General features: G+C 42.2%; 1 protein-coding gene across 5 annotated transcripts in view; it reads left to right on the top strand.

Moving 5' to 3' along the window:
• Positions 1 to 20,887, top strand: part of akap9 (A kinase (PRKA) anchor protein 9) — a 316,455-nt gene that overhangs the window by 246,279 nt on the left and 49,289 nt on the right. For all 5 annotated transcript variants that reach the window (XM_085987959.1, XM_085987955.1, XM_085987956.1 and 2 more), the window contains 7 exons: positions 375 to 532; positions 909 to 1,100; positions 6,649 to 6,813; positions 8,029 to 8,185; positions 10,253 to 10,475; positions 14,429 to 14,579; positions 15,569 to 16,264. In XM_085987959.1, coding sequence (XP_085844085.1) covers positions 375 to 532; positions 909 to 1,100; positions 6,649 to 6,813; positions 8,029 to 8,185; positions 10,253 to 10,475; positions 14,429 to 14,579; positions 15,569 to 16,264 — 1,742 coding nt within the window. The remainder of the gene's footprint in view (positions 1 to 374; positions 533 to 908; positions 1,101 to 6,648; positions 6,814 to 8,028; positions 8,186 to 10,252; positions 10,476 to 14,428; positions 14,580 to 15,568; positions 16,265 to 20,887) is intronic.

The raw sequence follows: 20,887 nt of genomic DNA on the forward strand, positions 1-20,887 counted from the left end.
GCTGAACGGATGGTCTCAATTTTAGTAATTAAAAATGTCCATGAGCTCCTTTCACTTGGAGATGAGGGTGGAAGGGGCAAGGGAGAGGGTTTTAAGAAGGGAAGGGGTTAGGATACAGGGGATGAGCAAGAACAGGGTTAGGTGGACAAGAAATGATTTTCTGCTTGAACAGGATGCTGAGTTGTAGGTTGGGGATTACATAGTAATTTAGTGCTGTTAACTACATTTTTTTTTAAGTAATTGAATTGTGAGTCAAAATACACAAACTTTATGAAATACATTGTCCAGTCATGGAGGTAGATGGTATCTTGAACAATGTTATTCACTCAAATAAGTTAATTCAACTGAATGTGTGCATTTCTTCCTGCTTCCAGATGGCAGCTCTGATGGGAGTCCAGGAACATTTGATATTATTACTGTAGGACAGCAATACAGAACCATGCCTGAAGGAACCAGGAGAGTGAGCAATGTGTCTCGTACAGATCATGCAACACTTAGGCAGGGTACAGAGAACCTTCCTGACAAAATAAAGGTAAGGACACAATATTCTCAGTCACTCACAGAAGCCACATTGCTGCAGTAGGTGTTATTCTTCTAAGGGTGGGCTCAGGCACATTGTTGGGGTAGAGTAGAGGTAGGTTTACTCTGTATCTAATTTGGTGTACTTGATGGTGATAGTGGATGTTGAAGGAAAGTGTTCCATTCCCTACTAACATCCTTCACTTTGAGCATAAAAGTTCATACAAAATCATATTTTTTTTTAAGTTGCTGAAGGATGATTGGTCCTTTTTTAGTAAAGATTACAGCCATTTGTTATAGATAGCTTATTGGAGGATTCTACAGCAGCAACAAAGCAGTATAAGGTAACTGCCTAAATTTTTAATCAACCTGTTTTTCACTTTATACAGTCTTTACTTCATGAGGTACATCAAGAGGGTATGCAGGTGTTGACCCTTTCAGAATCTCCCTACTTGGAAGGACAACAGCAACCTCTAGAAAATTACCCAGACATTTGGCTTCAGGAAAAACAGGGACTTTTGGATATTGTGCAGTCACTTAAAGATGTGCTTTCCAAAGTTCAGGGCACTGGGGAAGCAAAGGTAAGAAAATGATATTTGAGTATTGTCTTTAATGGTATTTTATTTTTTAATTTGTTTTCAAAATGTGGGCAGCAATGGCAAAGCAGAATTTATTGCTCCTCCCTAAAAATATCTAAAAGTTACAGAAACCGTCCATTTAGCCCAACCAGTCTGTGTCGGCGTTTACACTGCAGGCAAGCAAATAGTCCTAATCACAATTTTCCATCCTGAAGATATTAAGATTCAACCATATAGTGCGGGACTGGAGTCACAGGTTCTCTTCTCTGAAGGACATTCATGAATCAGTTGGGTTTTTGCGACAAACCTTTCATGGTTATTTTCCGGATGCCAGCCCATAAGTTAACATTTATTGAATGCATACTCAACAATCCTCCATATTAAAAATCTCTCCTTGCTCTCTTAGTGATTTGGGAACTATATGTCCTTTCTGAATGGATAAGCTAAAATGGAACTAATGCTTCCTCACCTGTAGCAGTCTTAAAAAGGTTACCATCTCCACTAAAGTAATAGAGGAATTTCACCCAAAGTGTCGAGCATTCATCTGCGAGTATCCCACAGTATTATTTCAGAGCCCAAGCCTCGCATTAAATTTACAAAAACTTTTGCCTTCAGGCAAATCTCCAAATACCTTTATTCTGGCAGCATGATGTACCACCAAGTTTGAACACTAGCATACATCATCAGAGACTGGCGGAACATGAACTTGAACCCTAAGGATTCACTAAGCTTCCAATCTCAGTCACATCCTGGGGGTTACCATTGATCAGAAACTGAACTGGACCAGCCATATAAATACTGTGGCTACAAGAGCAGGCCAGAGGCTGGGAATTCTGCGGCGAGTGTCTCACCTCCTGACTCCCCAAAGCCTTTCCACCATCTACAAGGCACAAGTCAGGAGTGTGATGGAATACTCTCCACTTGCCTGGATGAGTGCAGCTCCAACAACACTCAAGAAGCTCGACACCATTCAGGATAAAGCAGCCTGCTTGATTGGCACTCCATCCACCACCTTCACATTCACTCCCTCCACTACCGGCGCACTGTGGCTGCAGTGTGTACCATCTACAAGATGCACTGCAGCAACTCGCCAAAGCTCCTTCAACAGCACCTTCCAAACCCGCGACCTCTACCACTTAGAAGGACAAGGGCAGCAGACGCATGGGAACATCACCACCTGCAAGTTCCCCTCCAAGCCACACACCATCCTGGCTTGGACCTGTATCGCCGTTCCTTCACTGTCGCTGGGCCAAAATCCTGGAACTCCCTTCCTAACAGCATTGTGGGTGTACCTACACCATATGGACTGCAGCGGTCAAGAAGGCGGCTCACCACCATCTTCTCAAGGGCAATTAGGGATGGGCACTAAATGCAGGCCTAGCCAGCGACGCCCACATCCGATCAATGAATAATTTTTTTTTTAAAAATCAAGAAAAATTGGAGGGAGTTATCACCAGTCTTGATGCACATCTTGGAAGCTGGTTGAATGTGGCTTTAAGAACTTAAGAAATAGGAGCAGGAATAGGCCACTTGGCCCCTTGAGCCTGCTCCGCCATTCAATAAGATCATGGCTGATCTTGGGCTCAAAGCCACTTCCCCACCCGCTCTCCATAACCCTTCACTCCCTTATCTTCCAAAAATTTGTCTACACCTTAAATGTATTTAATGACCCAGCCTCCACAGCTCTCTGGGGCAGAGAATTCCACAGATTTACGACCCTCTGAGAAGAAATTCCTCCTCATCTCAGCTCTAAAAGAGCAACCCTTTATTCTAAAACTGTGCCCCCGCGTTCTAGATTTCCCCACGAGAGGAAACATCCTCTCTGCATCTACCTTGTCGTGCCCCTCAGTATCATATGTTTCAATAAGATCACCTTTCATTCTTCTAAATTCCAATGAGTATAGGGCCCAGCCTGCTCAACCTTTCCCCATAAGTCAACCCCCTCATCTCTGGAATTAACCTAGTGAATCGTCTCTGAACTGCCTCCAATGCAAGTATATCCTTCCTTAAATAAGGAGACCAAAACTGTACGCAGTACTCCAGGTGTGGTCTCGCCAATACCCTGTACAGTTGTAGCAGGACTTCCCTGCTTTTATACTCCAACCCCTTTGAATAAAGACCAACATTCCATTTGCCTTTTTGATTACTTGCTGTACCCGCATGCTAACTTTTTGTGTTTCATGCACAAGGACCCCCAAGTCCCTCTGAACTGTAGCATTTTGTAGTCTCTCTCCATTTAAAAAATAATTTGCTTTTTTATTTTTCCTGCCAAAGTGTATAACCTCGCACTTTCCCACATTATACTCCATCTGCCAAATGGTTGCCCACTAACAGCCTGTCTATATCCCTTTGCAAGTTCTTTTAGTCCTCTGCACAACTTGCTTTCCCACCCATCTTTGTATCATCCGCAAACTTGGCTACGTTACACTCGGTCCCTTCATCCAAGTCATTAATGTAGATTGTAAATAGTTGAGGCTGTGGCACCCCACTAGTTACCGTTTGCCAACCGGAAAATGATCCATTTATCCCGACTCTCTGCTTTCTGTTATATTAGCATGAATAGAGAACTGGCTAACTATTACCCCCAATTCCGTGAGCTCTTATCTTATGCAGTAACCTTTTATGTGGCACCTTATCGAATGCATTCTGGAAATCTAAATACACTACATCCACTGGTTCACCTTTGTCCACCCTGTTCATTACCCCCTCAAAGAACTCCAGCAAGTTTGTTAAACTTCCATAAAACCATGCTGACTCTGCTTGACTGCATTATGATTTTCCAAATGCCTTGCTACTGCTTCCTTAATGAAGGACTCCAGCATTTTCCCAGCGACAGATGTTAGGCTAACTGGTCTATAGTTTCCTGCTTCCTGTCTCCCTCTTTTCTTAAATAGGGGTGTTACATTTGCGGTTTTCCAATCTGCTGGGACCTCTCCAGAGTCCAAGGAATTTTGGTATATTTGTAACCAATGCATCCACTATCTCTGCAGCCACTTCTTTTAAGACCCTGGGATGCAGGCCATCTGGTCCAGGGGACTTGTCATCTTTTAGTCCCATTATTTTACCAAGTACTATTTCCTTAGTGATAGTGATTATCTTTAGTTCCCCCCTCCCTGTTGCCCCTTGATTATCTATTATTGGGATGTTGTTAGTGTCTTCTACCGTGAAGACAGATACAAAATATTTGTTCAGTGTCTCTGCCACTTCCCTGTTCCCCATTATTAATTCCCCAGTCTCATCCTGTAAGGGACTAATGTTTACTTTAGCTACCCCCTTCCTTTTTATATACCTGTAGAAGCTCTTACTATCTGCTTTAATGTTTCTTGCCAGTTTACTCTTATAATTCATCTTCTCTCTTTTTTAGTCATCCTTTGCTGGTTTTTAAAAATTTCCCAATCCTCTGGTCTCCCACCAATCTTGGCAACATTGTATGCCTTTGTTTTCAATTTGATACCATCCTTTACTTCCTTAGTTAGCCACGGATGGTGCTCCCTTCTCTGAAAATCTTTCTTTCTCACTGGAATATATTTTTGTTGAGAGTAATGAAATATCTCCTTAAATGTCCGCCACTGCATTTCAACTGTCTTACCCTTTAATTTATTTTTCCAGTCCACTTTAGCCCGTTCTGCACTCATGCCACTGTAATTGCTTTTGTTTAAGATCAGGACACTGGTTTGAGATACAACTTTCTCACCCTCCAACTGAATTTGAAATTCAACCATGCTATGATCACTCTTTCCTAGAGGATCCTTTACTATGAGATCATTTATTAATTCTGTCTCATTACATAGTACCAGATCCAAGATAGCCTGCTCCCTGGTTGGTTCCATTACATACTGTTCTAGGAAACCATCCCGGATGCACTCTATGAACTCCGCAAGGCTACCGTGGCCAATTTGATTTGTCCAATCAATATGAAGATTAAAATCACCCATGATTATTACCGTACCTTTTTTACAGGTCTCCATTATTTGTTGAATTATACTCTGTCCAACAGTATTGCTACTGTTCGGGGGCCTGTAGACTACGCCCACCAGAGACTTTTTCCCTTTATTTTTTTATATCCACCCAAACCGATTCTACATCTTGATCTTCTGAGCCAATATCACTTCTCACCACTGCACTGATCCCATCCTTTGCCAACAAAGCCACCCCACCTCCCTTTGGTAGAAGTCTGCAGTCGTTCGCTCACCCACTGATCCAGATCACATGTGGCACAAAGAAACTTAAGAATGGGGAGAAACTCGCTTTATAAAAAAGGGTTGCACATATACAAAAAAAAATTCATATTGTTTCACTCATTGATAAATAGAGATCACCCAATTTAGATAAGAAAGAAATACTTGTATTTATATCGCATCGTATCACTTCTCTTCAGACATCACAAAATGCTTCATATCCACTTAATTACTTTTGATGTGTAGTCACCATTGTTATGTCGGCAAGCAACGCCCACAAACAAACAATTTTTAGTGGTAGTGGTCAAACCGGGGATGTTGGCCATTATATAAGTAGAACTTTCCTCCTCTTCAAAAGTACCTCTTTGAATAGTGTCATGGGATCTTTCACATCCACCTGAACAAGTAAATGGGGCATCAGTTTAATGTCTAATCCAAAGGACATAATGGTAAAACTAATGGCCCTGAAATTAGGATCGGGAGCTTGCCACGCGTGCAAGCCCCCAATGAGCACTTACCCAGCGCGCTGACATTTCAATCCTGGCCCGCATTGCATTTCCTCTCACTGGCCCGCTTGAGGTCCTGCCGCGCTGTGCGTGCGTGACCCAGCGGCGTACTTAGTGCGATGAGCCGGCTGGGATCACGTGAACACAGGGCAACCAATGGGAGGTTGCAAAAGTTCATTCGTGAGTTTGATAGTGAGAGCTGTCAAACTCATGAAAACTCCTGGCCCCAAAACACTACTAAAACTTGAAAGAAAATTTAAAAAAAATTGCACTACTTAAATGAACCATAAATAACTAAAAAAAACTATTTTAAACAATAATTTTAAAATTTGAAAAAAATTATTATATAAAAAATCAGGGCTAAAACTAAACTTACCTTACTGTAAATTCTTTTAAAATAATAAACCTGTGGAAATTTAAAAAAAAATTGTATTAATAGACCACTTACCTGTAAAACCACGTACTTACAATGCGTTAAAACCGGAGGCCTTTACACATGCGCAACTCTCTTTTAAAAATAAATAAATAAAGGAAATCCAAGTCGCACGTGCTGCCTGTGTAGTCGCACGCGTTCAGCCTCTTAACCCCTTGGGTCAGAGGAGAGGAAATGCCGGTTTTTCCCGCATGCGCTGTGCATGCTGAAAACCGGCAATTCCTCCGGGCACACGCGTGAGTACCCCGTCCGTACTCACGCGTTGGGAGAGGAATTACTGGGCCATTATCCCAAAGTATCTCTTAATGCTTGCTGAAATGTAATTAACAGGACTAAATATAATTTTTTGAAAGATCTATATTCCTAGCTTTCAGCAGTGGCATCTACCTGAAAGAGTAGGGTTATGTGTAAAATATTAGCAATGTCTCTTGCAGGCTTTATCATCTGAAAACATCACAGACTGGCGGCGTGAACTTCTCCAAGCTGTTCAGCATGTTTTTAACAAAGAACGTGATGTCTTTATGGTTGCTCTTCATGCACAAGCCTCATCCTTGAATAGTATGGATGCAATGACATTATTGAACTTAATGAAAGAACAGGTATCTCTCCTTACTAAAATGTGACTTTGTCTTCAAATTGTAATTTTCTGAGAAATATGTTTTGCTGGTTTTCTAGGTGTCCTATTTAAATACTGGACATTATGACTCAAGCTGCTGAAGCGCTTAATCTATCTGACATCGGTATTCGCAAGATTCTCATTAAATTAGTTATTGCTTTCAGTTTAGCTTGTGGTCCTGTATATTTTTCTCAAAGAAAGACTTGCATTTATATAGCACCTTACATGATGTCAGAATGTCCCAAAGCGCTTTAGAGCTAATAAAGTACTTTTGAAATGTTGTCACTTTTGTAATGTAGGAAACGTGGCAGTCAATTTGTGCACAGCAATCTCCCACAAAAAGCAATATGATAGTGACCAGATAATCTGTTATAGTGATGTTGATTGAGGGATATATATTGGCCAGGATAACTCCCCTGCTCCTCTTCGAAATACCCTAGCTGATGTGCACAAAATATAATTTAGTGACTAGTAAGTTACACATTAGCGGTTAATGACTGTGGGGATTCATGGAATTGATGGTAAAGTATATGGCACTAGATGGAAAATTGACTTTAGAAAGAAAGTGTAAATGGGAGTTTTTTGAAGCTTGACAGGAGTGTTATCAGGCAAAATTTAACACAGAGATATTAGGATAGGTTTTAAGGAGTGACTTAAAGGAGGAGTGAGATGTGGAGAGGTTTATGGAGGAAATTCCAGAGCAAAGGGCCTAAGCAGTTGAAGGCATGGCCGCCAATCAATGTTCCCTCTAATTTGTTTTGGTGCGCAGTCCCTTTTAAATTTGCTGCGCGGTATCTTTTCCAGTGGCAGTAGCTGGTGAGCACCTTGGGGGAAGCGGTGGAGCGATGAAAATCGGAAGTGCACAAGAGGCCACAGTTGGAGAAGCGCAGAAATCGGAGTGTTGTTGGGCTGGATGAGGTTACAGAGATAGGGAGGAACGAGGCCATGGAGTTATTTCAACACAAGGATGAGAATTTTTTAATCGATCTGTTGCCGGACCGGGAGCCAATGTTGGTCAGCGAGCACGGGATGATGGGTGAACGGGACTTGGTGCGAATTAGGATACGGGCAGCAGAGTTTTGGATGAGCTCAGCCAAGTTTGGTGGGAGGCCAGTCATGAGAGTATTGCAATAGATGAATCTTGAGGTAACAAAGGCATGGATGATGTTCGAATCTGTTCCTTTTCTACCTGTTACAGGAAACCCAGAGGAGAGCTGATGTGGAACATTTAATGACTGCAGATAGAAATAGCATGATGATGGAAATACGTGAACTTTGGTCGTATCTGCAAAGAGCCCAACAGTGTGACCTGAAGCCCATGATTGTGGAAGAACACAGTGTACAAAGAAATGAAGGTGTTTTTGAGTTTCCTGATGATGCATAATTTATACTATTGATTGTATTTATGTCATAGTAAAGAGTTTAAGAATTACCTGTACTTGATTTTGTGCCATGACCTATATTAGGATTGGAGTTTGTCTTTAAGATTTTCTGTGATTTGAGCTCTTCCTCTTTGGTAGTGGTTTGATTTCTAGAGGATATGCCATCATATAATGGATCAAAGTATATTGGGTGGGGGGGGCGGGGGGGGGGGGGGAAAGAGAAACACAGCTTCAACCGGAAGAATGCTTGCGTATGTAAACCCTTATATTGACCTCTCTGAATAACATGCTGGCTCAAACACTCATTTAGCAAGAAGGGCAAAATGGTCTGAGTTACAAATTTCTTTATTTCTATAATCAGTGCTGTTGAGTATCTGCTGACGGGACACATTGTTTGGAGAACTTCTTTTTGGGTGCTGAGTGGAGTATTTAAATTCAGGTCCCACATATCACTTACATTGAAGACTGGTTGCCCATCAATAGTACTTTCAATGTATATTTTGTTAAATATAAAATTAGTTACCACAAACATGCCAAAATATAAAGTTTAACATGCCTCAATTATATATATCAAACAGATTTTAATTTAACAGCCAAATTTCAAAATTTGTAGAGAATAAGCAAATTAGATCATTAAGGGAGTCCCTAGTTAGTAAAGATTTCATCTGGATAGAGTTTCTTTCCTACAATCAATTTCACATGAGCTTAATCAAATTAGATTTTAAGATTTCTACTATCCTGCTGATAAATATTACATTATAAATTCCTATGTCAACATTATGCAAACTACCTATGTAAGCTTGCCACACTATATGTGTGTATATATATACAATATATATATGTGTAAATTTGTCAGTGTAATTACACTCTCTTGCCATTAACACTGTGGCATCTTAGTTTTGCGTTTTACAGCTCCTCAGCTTGTACTGTAGAGAAGCTATATTCTTCCCAAATTGATACAGGTTTTGTCAATTTTTTTAAAGTGAAAATCAAATATATGACTTTAAAATGAAGGAATAAGTATTTTAAGCCATGGTGAGACCACACCTGGAGTACTGTGTACAGTTTTGGTCACCTTACCCAAGGAAGGATATAAAAACAGAAAATGCTGGAAATATTCAGCAGGTCAGGCAGCATCTGTGGAGAGAGAAACAGATTGACGTTTCAGGTCGATGACCTTTCGTCAAAACTGGGAACATTTAGAGCTGTAACAGATTTTAAGCATGTGCAGAGGCAGGGAAAGGGAGGAGGGGAGGAAAGAATGAAAGGGACGGTCTGTGATGGGGTGGAAGGCAGGAGAGATTAAATGATAAAAGGTATGATTGTACAAAGCAAAGGGAGATGGTAATGGGACAGGTAAAGAAACAAAAGATGGGTCTAGAAGAGGTGTAAATGGGAATGGCAGAATCATCAACAGCTGCCATGTCAAAAAGTAGGGGCAGAGGTTGTGGTCTGAAATTGCTGAACTCCATGTTGAGTCCAGAAGGCTGTAAAGTGCCTTATCAAAAGATGAGGTGCTGTTCCTCGAGCTTACGTTGAGCTTCGTTGGAACAGTGTAGGAGGCCGAGGACAGAGGTCAAAGTGGGAGTGGAGAATTTAAGTAACAGGTGACCGGAAGCTCGGAGTCACGCTTATGGACTGAATGGAGGTGTTCGCAAAGCACCCTCCTCCGCCTGGCTGAACTTGTTCTCACATTGACCAGCTTCCCTTTTGTTCTTTCCTTTCCTGCCCCTGCACTTGCTTAAAATCGGTTATATCTCTAACTTTTTCCAGTTCTGATGAAAGGTGATCGACCTGAAATGTTAACTCTCCACAAATGCTGCCTGACCTGAGTATTTCCAGCATTTTCTGTTTTTATTTCAGATTTCAGGTGACTCGAGGAATATGGGGATAGTGGAGGAAGGTGGAGTTGAGGTAGAAGATCAGCCACGATCTTATTGAATGGCCTACTCCTGCTCCTATTTCTTATGTTCTTATCTGTATCCGTATCTCAAGTCTGTATTTGTAGCAATGAGCTAATGCATCTTTTTTCACTTTTAGTGGAACTACTAGGAAACAGTTTGCAACAGAAGCAGGCTCAGGTTCTCGAGTTACAGATGGAATTGAGTACATTAAAGGAAAAGGGTGCTGAACTCCAAGACCAACTGAATTCAGAGAAAATGCTAGTGGCAGAGCTGAAAAACGAGCTTTCTCAAACAAAATTGGAACTTGAAACAACACTCAAGGCACAACACAAACACTTTAAAGAGTTGGAGATGCTAAGGTAATTGAGTGGGCAAAATACGGCCTGCCAGTTCATTTTATCCGGCCTGCTGGAGCTCGAGCTGCACATTCTGAGCCTTGCAAGGGCGGGGGGGGGGGCCCCGAGGGGAGTTCGCTCAGGGTTACTGTGGCCCAGAGTATGACGGTAGGGGAGTTCTCATCACCGTCTTAGAGACTGGAGTGGAGTGGCGTGGATCCCGGAGCACAAGGACTCCAGGTAACGCGTTCGAGGAAGCCTTGGGCTCCCGTGCTCAGCACACTTAGAAGCGAGCACCTCTCGCATCGGAGGCCTCGCAGACACGAGCCACGTAGACTTTCAGTACAACATGCAATCGATCATTTCATTCATTTAATAACAAGATTTTACTATTTTACACCACATTTTGTGTATTTAAGATAGTATCTGACTACTATCTGAATTTATGTTTATGCTATGTTCCCTCTAACTTTTTTCTTGCGCAGTCCCTTTAAATTTGCTGCGCAGCTGCGCATGCGCTTTATCTATTCCAGCGGCAGGAACTGGTGAGCGGCCTGCGCGGGATCTCGCAATTATTGTGCGGCCACGCAACTTAGGCAGAACATTGGCTGTGGCCCTCAACAGCTCACCAAAACTTGTTAAGTGGCTCTCCAGCCTAAATAATTGCCCACCCCTGATCTACCTCAATCAAGCAAATTGTCTGTCTATAACCCTGAAATTTCTACATTCAGCAAAAAGCTTTTTTTGTTTTTAAATAATACTTTGTTGATTGTAAATTTGAAAACAGTTTAAACAACGTGATACCTGCATTGCAGAAGTAGGCAAAGATGATTGTTTATAGATCTTTTAATGATTACTCTTTGGGAATTGGCAAATAGCAATGAAAATACTTTGTTTACAATACTCTAGCTAAACATTTGGGGGTGGGGGGAATGCAACATCGTTGCGTCTGTTGGGCATTAAATCATTGCTGGGGGATGAATTTCGGGCCATGATCTCCTGAGCTCGTACTCCCCATAAGTCTGGCGATTGCCAAATTGGGTCAGTGACTTCTAGGTATGCTGGGTGCACTCTTAAAATGGGCATTAGGCTCCTTGAATATGCAAATAAGGATCCCGATTGCGCCACACCTGTTCCATGTCTTGCGCGGCCTAACCAGTGATCCTTAAAGGGACCGCTGGAGGCTACTCAAAAACAGGTAAGAAAACTGTTTAATAGTTTCATTTTTGTGGAGCCAGAAGGAGTAGGTGTGCTCCTCCTGGCTCCATAAAAATATTACGGGCTGCTGCCAGCTTGTGCCTGTCCCCTCAGCTCCACCTACTATCCCCCCACCAGGTTCCTACATGTGGGCTGGTTCAGCATCGGTGCCAGCCGGAATTGGTTAGGCCCCGACCGGCGAGTTGCATCAAAACATCATATTGGTGTCCATAGTTTGCCGGTTTAGTGCAAATGAGGCCCAATTTCAGTCGGGCCTGAGGGCCAAAACTTAGGGTGCACTTTCAGATCGCCCCACCCATTTCACGCCAGAAACTGACGCAAGTTTATTTTCTCCCCCTCAGAGCCTAACCGTGACCACCAATAAAGCTTGTTAATGTATTTATGATAAGTTCCTTCAATTTACAAGCAATGTAGGCGTCTTCAACCTGCGATCCATACTGCAATGATGGGGGGATAAGACTCATTTCTTTTAAACATGAGTTTTCTGTTCCAAATATATTTAAGATTAGAGGATAAATTTTGCGATGCTCCACTGCTGACACACAGCCTCTCAATGGAGTGTGGTTCTGATAATTGAGCTTGTAGCTCAGTGCACCAACCTTGCTGTGTTTCCAGAGGGATGGGCCTAGGCAGCTGAAAGCACAGCTACCAATAGTAGGGTGAAGGGAGGCAGGGAAGGGCAAGAGGCCAGAATCATAGAAACTTACAGCACAGAAGGTGGCCATTTGGCCCGCCGTGCCTGTGCTAGCTCTTTGAAAGACCAGTCGTGCTTAGTCCCACATCCCCGCTTTTAGTCCGTAACCCCGTCATCCACAAGTACCTGTCCAACTCCCTTTTAAAATTATTTCTGGAATCAGCTTCCACCACCTTTTCAGGTGGAGCGTTCCAGATCACGACAACTTTGAGTGAAAACAATTCTCCTCATCTCCCCTCCAGATCTTTTTCCAATGATTTTGAATCTATGACCTGTAGTTATTGACCCACTCGCCAGCAGGAATTTTTTTCTCTATTTACTCTATCAAAAACTCTCATCATCGCCGGTATTTTGCGGCGAGTGTCTCACCTCCTGACTCCCCAAAGCCTTTCCACCATCTACAAAGCACAAGTTAGGAGTGTGATGGAATACTCTCCACTTGCCTGGATGAGTGCAGCTCTAACAACACTCACTTCACCTGACGAAGGAGCAGCGCTCCGAAAGCTTGTGATTTCAAATAAAGCTGTTGGACTATAACCTGGTGTTGTGTGACTTCTCACATTTGAACACTCAAGAAGCTTGACACCATCCAGGACAAAGCAGCCTGCTTGATTGGCACCCCATCCACCACCTTAAACAATCACTCCCTGTGCCACCGGCGTACCGTGGCTGCAGTGTGTACCATCTACAAGATGCCCTGCAGCAACTCACCAAGGCTTCATTGGCAGCACCTCCCAAACCCGTGATCTCTACCACCTAGAAGGACAAGGGCAGCAGGCACCTGGGAACACCATCACCTGCAAGTTCCTCTTCAAGTTGCACACCATCCTGACTTGGAAATATATCACCGTTCCTTCATCGTCGCTGGGTCAAAATCCTGGAACTCCCTCCCTAACAGCACTGTGGGAGTACCTTCACCACACGGACTGCAGTGGTTCAAGAATGTGGCTCACCACCACCTTTTCAATAGCAATTAGGGATAGGCAATAAATGCTGGCCTTGCCAGTGATGCCCAGATCCCATGAACAAATTTTTTAAAAACTTGAAAACCTCTATTAGGTCATCTCTTAACCTCCTTTGCTCCAAGGAGAACATTCCTAACTTTTCCAACCTCTCCTCATAACTGAAGTTCCTCATCCCTGGTAACATCCTGGTAAAGCTCTTCTGTGCCCTTTCTAATGTCTTTACATCTTTCTTGAAATGTGGTGCCCAGACTTGACCACAATACTCTAGCTGAGGCCTAACCAGTGATTTTATATATTTCTACCATAATCTCTTTGCTTTTATATTCTATTTATCTATTTATAAACCCAGTAACCCATATGCTTTTTTAACCACCTTTTCAACTTGCCCTATCATCTTTAAGGATTTGTGTATATGGACACCAAGATCTCTCTGCTCATCTACCCTTTTCAAAATCCTGCCATTTATAGTATATTGTCTTTCCATAGTGATCCTCCCAAAGTGCATCACTTCACACTTCTACATTGAATTCCATTTACCATGCTTCTGCCCATTTCTGTCATCCTGAAGCCTATAACTATGCTCGTCACGATCTACAATTTTCTCAAGTTTCGTATCAACTGCAAACTTTATAATGCTGCTCCCTGCACCTGAGTCTAGGTCGTTTATAAAAATTGCAAAGCGCAATGGACCCAAAACTGACCCTTGGGGAGTCGATAGAACCGAGATTTCTGGGGGGAGTTGTCGGGCTGCAGAGAATTTTGAATTAAGGCCCAGTTTCTGTAAGTTCCTTACCTTGTCTGCTCAGTTAAGGGTGATATATTTATATATTCCTATTAGATTTGATATTGATGTTCTTGATCTCCAGTGTCCTTGCTGTTAATGTGGTACATATATCTCGTTTTTATAATTGCTAATTCATTATGGATTTTTTAAACCTAAGACTATCAGAAGTTATCTGAAATCAGCAAAGTAGCTCATGTAATTAGTATTTTTTTTTACTATTCTACTGTTAAAGTTAAATAGAAAAGCTATTAAAGTTTCTAATGTATCGTAAATATAAAACCAACCACAAAATAACTGCTTCCATTGACCATTTTAGAGTCGAGTTAACCGACAAGGCAGCTGAAGTAGATATGCTAAATGATGCACTGGCAAATGAACAAAAGAAGGCACGGGAACTGCAGTGGGCACTGGAAAAGGAAAAGTGTAAGGTAGATAGAAAAGAAGAGCGAGACCGAGAGGAATTGGAGGTTTGTATGCTTTTGTTGTCTATCCGATATGATTCAAAGAAGCGGTGCTCTGACGCTTAATGTTTTATTGACTGCCACCTTCTCTTGCCCCCTCCCCAACACCAGACTGATTTCATTGTTCGCTTAACCAAATTTTAATATAAGTCATAATATGTTATCAGTAGACCGTCTGATTTTTATCAGTTGATCTTCTGAATTCAGATCATATTTAAGAGCACATCTGTCAAAAATAAAACAATGGTATTAAAATTTTGAGTTTAATCACTAAAGTAATTTTGGAAGGAACACATTAAAACTTTTATAAGTAATTAATGCTTACAGCTGTCTTCATGATGTGCAGAAAAGCCTTTTAGCATTATACAACATTAGCTGCATCCTCAGTGTCTCTGCCACATGGAACTTCATTGAACCACCTATATGTGATGCAGGTGACTAAAGATATCTTATACATTGATGCTACCTGTCAGATAAGATGAAGCACTCACTGAAAGAATTAAAGTGCTTGAATGTTGCAGCAAAATGCATTATGCCAAGCTTGAGGTTGCTGGGTTTAATTGTGTTTAACTTTAATTTTGAAGTTCACCTGGAGGAAAAAAAAGGGTTATGATCAGGCTTAAACCTAAAATCAAATGATCAGCTCACACTTCATTAAGATCAGGCTAGATTAGATATCTCCTGCCATATATTTGTGTAAGTGGAAATGATTTATAAAATTTCAGTGAAAATCCTGATTCACATGTTGAAATAAAGAGTGTTCTTTTGTTCTATTATTAGTGGGAAATTATATTGGTAAGCAATTTTAGCAAAATCAAAAAATAATTTGCTCGCTTGTAATAACTTAAACCTGACTGACTTGAGTTTTTCTTTGGGTGTGAAACGCTAGTAAGATGTGCAACTTAAAATAGTCACAAATATTCCAGAAATTAGAAAGTTAAGATATATTTGACACAAACAATGAATTAGAAAACCATGTTCTTGTTTAATTTCAGGACTTGAAGTTTGCACTTGAGGATCAAAAGAAAAAACATTTGCAGTTGGAGCGTGTTTTGGAAAAGGAAAGGGTGACAATAAATGAACTCAAACAGAATGTAGATTCTGAGAAAGCCCTACATGAAGCTGAACTGTCACATGAGAAAAGCCACATCACTGAGCTCCAGATTGCCTTAGATGCTGAGAAAACCAGAGCTTATGAGTTAAACCGTGCGCTAGAGCGAGAACGCCAGCTCTCTAAGCAGCTTCAGAGTGTAGAGGAGAAGCAGGGAAGGATGCAGAAGCCAGCTGGGAGGACATCTGAGGTGCTTCTAGGGGAGCTACAGAAACAGCTCGAAGATCAGCATAACCGTATAGTAGAGTTGGTGAGTGAGATGGAAAGGTATAAACTTGAGTCAGTTCAGCTGAGACAGCGCCTTGAGGAGCAGCAAGAGATTCATAGGCAGTCTCTGTTGAAGGAGCAAGAATCGCACAGACTGATTCTGGAGAAAGTGGATTCCTTGCAGCTACAAGCAAAAGAGCTCCTGCACCAGCTGGACAAAGAAAAACATGAAGTTTTAAAATTGCAAAGAGAGGAGGGAAAATTGAAAACACTTCTGGCATTACAGGAAACTGATCAAGTGAAAAGTGAAAGAGAAGCAGAAAATCAACTGGAGAGAGATGTAGCTGTCACTGAAAAAGTTCCTCAGACTGAGGTACGTTCTGTAAACCTGTCTAATTACTCATCTCTGCAACTTGACATAACTAAAATTGTAAAGTCTTCATTACAACAAAACCAACAACTTGCATTTATATAGCACTTTTAATATGTGAAAATATTCCAAGATGTTTCACAGGAATGTAATTGGACAAAAACTGACACCGAGCCAAAGAAGGAGATATTAAGATGAGCTGGTTAAAGACGTAGATTTTTATGGCTGTCAATGGTGGGGCGAAGGGAATGGTGGAGGCACAAGATGCCAGAGTTGAAGGAATGCAGAGTTCTTGTAGTACTGAAGGAGGGGTGAGGCCATGGACGATTTGAACACAAGGATGAGAATTTTAAAATCAGGGCATTGGTGGACCGGGAGCCAATGTAGGTCAGCGAGCACAAGGACAATGGGTGAGCAGGGCTTGATGCGGGTTAGGGGTACGAGTACCAGAGTTTTGGATGAGCGCAAGTTTATGGAGGGTGAAAGATGGGAGGCTGACCAGGAGAGCATTGGAATCGTCCAGTCTGGAGGTAACAAAAGCATGGATAAGAGTTTTAGCAGCTGAAGCAGAAGTGAAGATGGGCCATCGTCCCCTGAATCCTGGACAAAGACAAGAAATAAAACGAAAGAGGGGTAGTGATGTAGTTTTGGTAGTGTTAGGAGAACTGGTAGGTTCTAGGGTCTGGGAATAATGGGGGAATCATATAATCACTGATTTACACTTTCCATGAAAATGTAGATATCGCATATCAGAACAAATTGCTAGCTCTTCCATTATACTTTGTAATAAGAATGGATTTTCACTTACTGTACTTAGAACCGTATAACAGTGGCTCCAATATATTTTGTTATATAGCAAAACAGCGCACCCTTTGACTCACCGGGAGTAATACAATTAGAGATTGACTTTTAATATATAATGTAATTTGCCCATGTCAGGAATTACTTTCTAAGTGTAACAAAGAACTTCTTTACATCACATATTGGACTAATTTCAGTAATGAGTTTGAAGGAAATTGTGCACCTGGGGATCTCTCAACCCTCATGGAGCATGTCAGTCACTTTAAAAAAAAAAAATGCTTTGTTGGGAGCTTATCTAAAGAGGCAGTGGCTAAATTCACTGCATGGTGTGATACTGAGCCATGCAGATGGGGCAGGACTAAGTTAGCTGATCTTTGCTGAAATGGGAAGGGAGGCCAGGAATGTTGGGAATGCTATTTTTGCCCCGAAAGTCCCCAGGCTAAGGAGGGAAATATCAGCCAGGGTTCTCACACCAGATTACTACCTACAATACCTGGTGTAAAGTACATGTCTGTGATGTGGAATGGTGAGGTAGCTATTTGTTGAAAAATGTAGGATGTAAAATGCATAGCTAATTGTGTGCCCAAAAGGTAGTAGTCACTTTATGCATATCAAAATGCACTGCTAAACCTGACTTGGGGCACAAGTGGAGAGCTCAATTCAGTGCAATACAGAATCTAAACATTGGTTTTCTAATGCTCTCACTCCGATGCCAGATTACAATGACAATCAAATACTGGGCTGCAATCTTAATTATCAACTTTTCTTTCTGGCTATCTTGAGATGCAATTAAGTACCCTCAAAAGTAATATAAATTCTTCCTCGGGGTTTCACTTTTTCACACAGGCAAGGGTTTCCTGACGATTGTTTATCCAAACGAAGGAAATTTTATCCTTCTAAAATGGCTGCCATTTTGCTATAGATTACTGATGTGTTTTATACGATTTCAAAATAACATGCAATTGAGCAACAATAAAACAGATCAACTTGAGCTAAATGTATACTAAATTCCACTGGCGTGGCTGACAAATTTCTTGTTACAAAATTTACATATGGTAAGTTTTTGACCAGTTGTCCCCAAATGAAAAAGCAGAGCAAAGCCAACTATTCTATTGCTAAACTCTTGGCTTTGCAGTCACAATACTAGCTTCTAATGTTTCGTGTACAGCTGAGTCCTGGAGCCTTGCAGCAGGTTTGACAAGTTTTCAACAGTTCTCCCAATCTGCTTTTAAACCAACAGATCATTGTTCTAATGGTTAAAGGGGCATGTTATTATCAATATTTTCAGCAAGGCCCTCTTCCTGGAAAACATTACTCAGTTTCTGCCATGTGTGTTGTCAAGCAATAATTTGGCAACACAAACTGGCAGTACAGTTTTCTGCTCTTATAGAATATAGAACCGCAGTCACCAAGGCATTGTTGAGTCACAAATCATCATTACCATTGCCAACCCCACTGCCTCATAAATCAAGAGACAAACTCTTAAAAATCATGAGATTTGGTATAGAAACCATGAGTTGCTATTTGTTTTCCGACCCCCTTGCTGACCTTTGCTCCCAGACAGGAAGCGCATTCGGCCATCACTAACCAATTACTGACATAAGAACAAAAGAAAGAGGAGCAAGAGTAGGTGGATCGGTGGCCCCACTGTCGCGTCACTCGCAGGCTGGCCTCACTTTGCTTTTGATCGTTAATCTTTTGGGAACATAACCTCCTCCAGCCCTACAACCCTTCAAGATCTCTGCGCTCCTCCAATTCTGGCCTCTTGCGCATTCCCGATTTTAATCGCGCGACCATTGCTGGCCATGCCTTCAGCTGCCTAGACTCTAAGCTCTAGAATTCCCTCCCTAAAGCTCTCCGCCTCTCTCTCCTTTTAAGACGTTCCTTAAAACCTACCTCTTTGACCTACATGACTTTTGGCATCACACTTTGTTGATCAAGTAAAACAGCAGCAAAGCAAAACTGAAGAACGGAATTTACGAATCAAAAGAGACAAAGGTGGCTAGAAAAGTACCAATGACGAACTACTGATCCCCAAAGCACTGTCAAAAATTCCAGAATGCCACGTAATGAAGTGGAATTTGACTTATTCACGCACTGTAAATCAGTGACCCTGGTAGAACAACCCTATTATAAAATAGAATATCCTCTGACTCACCGTGAGCACCACAGGAAATCTGCTAGTGTATGTATATATATTTATTTATTTATCTCCATATCTCTATATCTATATCTCCATATCTATATCTATCTCTATATATCTATCTCTATATATATGATATATACAGTATATATATAATATTCAACCTATGTCTAGTGTGTGAATGCACAAATCACATATTTCTTTTTCCCGCTCGTGCGCAAGTTGCGTATTTTCTTTTCAAAAAAATCCCGAGTTAGGCTTCCATCGCGACTGAAGCTTTATTTCACTCCAAAATCGCCTTTCTTGTGATGGATTTACGAGAGTTGTCAATACTGCGCATTCCTCTTTATACAAACCTAATAAAGTGCAAGACAGCATAGGAACATAAGAATATGGAATCCTGAAAGAGACTATAGTGGTCCAACTGGCCAGTATTAAAATTCAGAAAATACCATTGCAACACATGCTCTCTCATAGTCTTAAAGCCTTTTCTCTGCCACATATCTATCCGGTTCGCTCTTAAATTTGCCAACGCTGTGATATACCTATCAATTCATTCAATGAAAAGCGACGAGTTAAGATAGTAACTATAGGTTTTTATTGGCTAAATAACAGAGCCCACCCTCGTGGGTGATCGGGTCCAACAAGGAGGAATACCAGCCAGTCGACCACGTTTATACCTGGGCAAGCAGGCGGAGCCATGGGCGGAGTCAGCTGTGGTCAGCCCAGGTATAACAGCGTGACAAGAGGTGACCTTGTGTAGTGATACAACAGTGTAAACAGTGATAACCATAGTGTAACGATATAAACAGTGATAACCATAGTGTAACGATAGTGAACGATAAAAGTAGTTTACCACATTCACCCCTTGTTTAAATTTGAGTCCGGCGGGGTGAAGTGTACTACCAGTTCGGGTATGTCAATCTGTCCGGAGGCCTCGTAAGTCTTTCTGATCGGCGCGGCGGTGGTGCAGTATCCGATGTTAATGCTGGTGTCTGCGTGGTCGGCGAAGGCTCGTGGGGTTCCGGCATGCCGTCTACCTGGGCTGGATTTGGGGGGGTGGTGGGGGGTAACGGTGGTGTCTCAGGGGTGCCCGAGGGTGCAAGGTCTCGTAAGGAGACTGTGTCCTCCCGCCCGTCTGGGTATGCCACATAGGCGTACTGGGGGTTGGCGTGCAGGAGGTCCACCCTCTCGACCAGGGGGTCCGTTTTATGGGCCCTCACGTGCTTTCGCAGCAAGACGGGCCCCGGAGAAGTCAGCCACGTTGGTAGCGAGGTTCCCGTAGTCGACTTCCTGGGGAAAACAAACATTCGTTCATGGGGGGTGGCGTTAATGGCCGTGCAAAGCAGTGACCGGATGGAATGCAGCGCTGCCGGGAGGACTTCCTGCCAGCGGGAGGTTGGGAGGCCCTTAGACTTTAAGGCTAAGAGAACGGCCTTCCAGACAGTCGCGTTCTCTCTTTCCACCTGGCCGTTCCCTCGGGGGTTGTAGCTGGTGGTCCTGCTTGCAGCAATACCTCTCGCTAGTAGGAACTGGCGAAGTTCCTCGCTCATGAAGGATGAGCCCCGGTCGCTATGTATATAGTTCGGGAACCCGAACAAGGCGAAGAGGTCGTTCAGGCATTTGATGACCGTGGTACTGGTCATGTCTGGGCAGGGGAAGGCAAAGGGGAAACTGGAGTA

The sequence above is a fragment of the Somniosus microcephalus genome, chromosome 5 (assembly GCF_052327205.1).
Source record: "Somniosus microcephalus isolate GS21.2 chromosome 5, FLI_Smic_1.0, whole genome shotgun sequence".
NCBI classification, from domain to species: domain Eukaryota; kingdom Metazoa; phylum Chordata; class Chondrichthyes; order Squaliformes; family Somniosidae; genus Somniosus; species Somniosus microcephalus.